This window comes from Phyllostomus hastatus, unplaced genomic scaffold, assembly GCF_019186645.2.
Source record: "Phyllostomus hastatus isolate PE091 unplaced genomic scaffold, TTU_PhHast_1.1 phas_scaffold_585, whole genome shotgun sequence".
In the NCBI taxonomy this organism is placed as follows: domain Eukaryota; kingdom Metazoa; phylum Chordata; class Mammalia; order Chiroptera; family Phyllostomidae; genus Phyllostomus; species Phyllostomus hastatus.
In genome coordinates this window covers 11,867,099-11,870,666 of record NW_025334037.1, presented here as the reverse complement: position 1 = coordinate 11,870,666, position 3,568 = coordinate 11,867,099, and the positions used below count along the sequence as shown (strand labels likewise).

Below are 3,568 nucleotides of genomic sequence, written 5' to 3'. Positions count from 1 at the left end.
AGGTTAGCTGCAAGGCTGTTGCTATGCAAAACAGCTCTCAATGGCCCTGCTCCATTTGTCCCTTCCCCTAACCCACACCTGTGGGGGCAGGGGTTGCCGTGAGGACATCCTAATACTTCCTGAACACCTTGAGTTCTGGACCCCATTTTAAATCCCTATTTGGGTACCCCCTCTTGGCTGCACCCTGTTACAGTATCATACACTATGCAACATAGTAATTGCTCAATAAATAGGCTTCCATGGAGCCTATATATTTGCTAAAGGTAGACTGCACCTTTGGCTCAAAGTTTCTAGTAGCTAAGACAAAGAATTTTAGGATACATGGTATCCTTAAGATAAAATCTCATGTAACTACCTCAGGACTACGTACAAGTTTGGGCTAACTAAAATATCGACTAATAAAATTAACAGCATAAGCTGTTACTTTGTTTAATTTCTTTGGTTTTTAAGAGGTATGAAATGCTGATTTTAATACATGAAAAATGACTCTTCCCCTTTGAAATCTTTTTGATAAAGCAAAACAAAACAAAACACTGATTCTGACTACTTATTAGAATAGTTTTTGTTGTTGTCATCAGGACTGGAAAGAAATTCAGCTCAAATGAGTTATTATGTCATTAACTTCTTCAGTAAGTTAGATACTGTTACGGGCTTTTGGACAATGAGTTGGCAATTATTTGCTGAATACATAAATTAATAAATATCCAGATGACCGTCCAGAAATGGATCCTTCTTCCTCTCTTCTCTCTTCCCACACACTTAAGCCAATCACCTGTTTTTGTTATTTGGGTTTAAATTTTATTTTAATAAATTATTTGTGTGAAATGTGTCAACTAAGCTATCTTGCCTTGGAATTTCTGAAACCAAAAAAAAAGTGTGATTTTGAAATAAAATTCTAATTTCTTTTAAAACTGTAATGAAGTATTAATTGTTAAGTTTACTTTTTGTTTCAATTAACCTGAGCTTCAAATCTAATAATGAAAAAACGTCAAAGCCCAGACTTTTGCATTGTGCCTAGCATTAACTGGAGTTAGTACATTTCTACTAAATGGAATTGAACTAAAAATTTCATTTCATAACATTTTCTTATATGTAACATCATGTGTCTAGCGGTTTCCGATTATGATAAACCTCAACACGATTCTCTCAAGCAAAATTTAGGAAATCTCTACAAGCGATTATTTCCAAAGAAAAAGGATGCACAGAGAGTTTCGTGACTAACAGCCTCTCTCACGGGTCTCTGGGAATTCTCGCTCAGACGCCTACACTTACACTTCCTCCCCTGAAGGTTTGAAGGCCAACATAAAAGCGCCCCGCAGTTTCTCTAATTTAAATTTCCCACAGTCAAAGTCCCCGGATTAAAGATGAGCTGTCAGATTGACTGGGATTTCATCCAATAGCATTGCAGGAAGGCGTATCTTTTCGTGGACAATCCAATCGGCTCGCAGAGAATCGCCATTGCGTGAGGGAAAGCGGAAGTAAGGCCCTAGCGCGCCCCCATGGAATCGCTCTTGCAGCACCTGGATCGCATCTCCGAGGTTCTGGCTGTCTCCCGCACACCCCATGTCAGTAGTTGGGACGCTGTCGCCGTGCGTAGGGCCTTGCAGTGGGCTCGCTACATGCGCCAAGTCCACAGGCGCTTTGGCGGTCATGTCCCCATTCGCACGGCACTGGAGCGGCGGCTGCAAAGCCGGTGGAAGCAGGAGGACGGCTCTGGGCCCGCTGCTGTCCCCGGGTTGACGAGCTTCCGGGATTTGGGGCGCTGCGACATCCTATTGTCTCAACGCCTGCTGGACAACCGGGCCCTCGGGGATGCCGCCTTTCATTGCCTGCTTCAGCAGCTCTTTCCCGGCCCTGGCGTCCCGGACGCCGAAGAGGAGATGCTCCAGGGCCGCCTGGCCGTCCTTGCCCGCCGCCGGTCCGCTGTCCACCTGCTGCGCTTCAACGGTTTTGGAGAGAACTCCGCCGTTTGGAACGACTTACTGGTAAAGACTCAGGCGGAGCTGCTGCTGGAGCGTCTGCAGGAGGTGGGCAAGGCCCAAGCGGAGGGCCCCAGCAAGTTGCTCAGCAGCCTGTGGGAGCGCTTGCCTCGGAACAACTTCCTGGAGGTGATAGCGGCCGCGCTCCTGCTGCCGTCGTCATCCCCCCGGCCGCCCAAAGAGGAGTTGGGACTGGGCAGCCCCAGAACTCAGGGAGAGGGGGGTCACGAGCTGGTTCACTGGCTTCTGGGAAAGTCGGACATCATGGCTACTTTTTGTCGCAGCCTCTCAGCCGCGCTTTTAACTTCGGTGGCAGGCTGCCACCCAGAGCTTTTTCGAGTCTATCTGGGTCTGCTCACAGAATGGGGTCGACATCTGCACTACGATCTTCAGAAAGGCATTTGGGTTGGAGTTGAGGACCGAGATGTGCCCTGGGAGGAGTTGTACAGCAGGTTTCAAAGCCTCTGTCAGGCCTCTTCACCTCTGAAAGACGAAGTTCTAACGGCTCTGGAGGCCTCTAAAGCACAAGATGGAGATTTTGAAGTCCCTGGTCTTAGCATCTGGACAGACCTGTTGTTAGCTCTTGGGAGTGGTGCATGATGTTGCATTGGGGAAAATACAAGGTTTAGGTCTCAGCCCGGGTCCCAGATTTCTCTGGACAACGTTTTGTTATTGATTACTTGAATATACTGTTTACAAAGTTAAAATTCCAGTGTCCCACCAAATCTATAATGTGTCCAAAATATTCTAGGTGCTAATTTATAATAGGTGTAATTATAATCTACAATTAGAAATATGTAAAGTAACTGGCTTGTGGTGCCATGGATTTTTCTGGATAGAGGAGGTGATATTGGAAGTACCCTACTTAAAGCCATGTAATTAACAATAGTTTGCTTTTTAGGAATGCTGAAGAGATACATACTTTTCAAATAAAAAAAAACACTTTAAATTGACAAGACACCTTTTTTGTCTTATCAGTATGGTTTACTTAGTTTTTTTTAAAAACCTCCAGTAGTGAAAAGTTTTCTGTAACCAACAACTGTGTTGTCAGAAGTGGTCTGAAAAGCTAACTCATCCATCTAAATTCTGTCCTCAGTACCCCTCTGCAATAAGTCTTGTCAAGGTCACCAGTCATCTCCATGATGCCAAATTCAAATGACATTTTTCTGGTATCAAACTACCTGACCTTTCTGGGACTTCAGGCATTTTGACCACTCCCTTCTTTTTGAAACCAGGCTTGAAATTCTATTCTAAATTATGTGACCACTGTATCCTGGTTTTCTCTTACATTTCTAGGTACTTATTTTCAGTCTGATTTTCTGGCTAACTTCTCTCCTAATCAGCCTTTCCTGGGATTTCTCAGACTTTAACAGTCTGGTTCCTCTTTGGTGTACACTATCATCCCATGTGATCTCATGTATAGGTCTCAGAAGCCACTCAAACCAAACATACCTAAAACAAATCAATATCCCCACATAAGCCTGCTTATTCTCATGAATTTCTTAGTAAATAGCCAGAAACCTGGAAATTATTCTTGAATTTTTCCTCTTCTAACTCTTACATCTATTTCACCAACATATTTCCCCCTC

At 44.2% G+C, this 3,568-nt stretch overlaps 1 protein-coding gene across 1 annotated transcript; it reads left to right on the top strand.

Moving 5' to 3' along the window:
* Positions 1–1,041: 1,041 nt before the first annotated feature.
* FANCF (FA complementation group F) lies at positions 1,042–2,937 on the top strand. The gene has a single exon (XM_045825768.1). The coding sequence runs from the start codon at positions 1,500–1,502 to the stop codon at positions 2,577–2,579; it is 1,080 nt and encodes a 359-aa protein (XP_045681724.1). The 5' UTR covers positions 1,042–1,499; the 3' UTR covers positions 2,580–2,937.
* Positions 2,938–3,568: the final 631 nt, after the last annotated feature.

What these genes read in the sequence shown, in the direction of transcription:
- FANCF (XM_045825768.1), top strand. Translation starts at nt 1,500, where the DNA reads ATGGAATCGCTCTTGCAGCACCTGGATCGCATCTCCGAGGTTCTGGCT.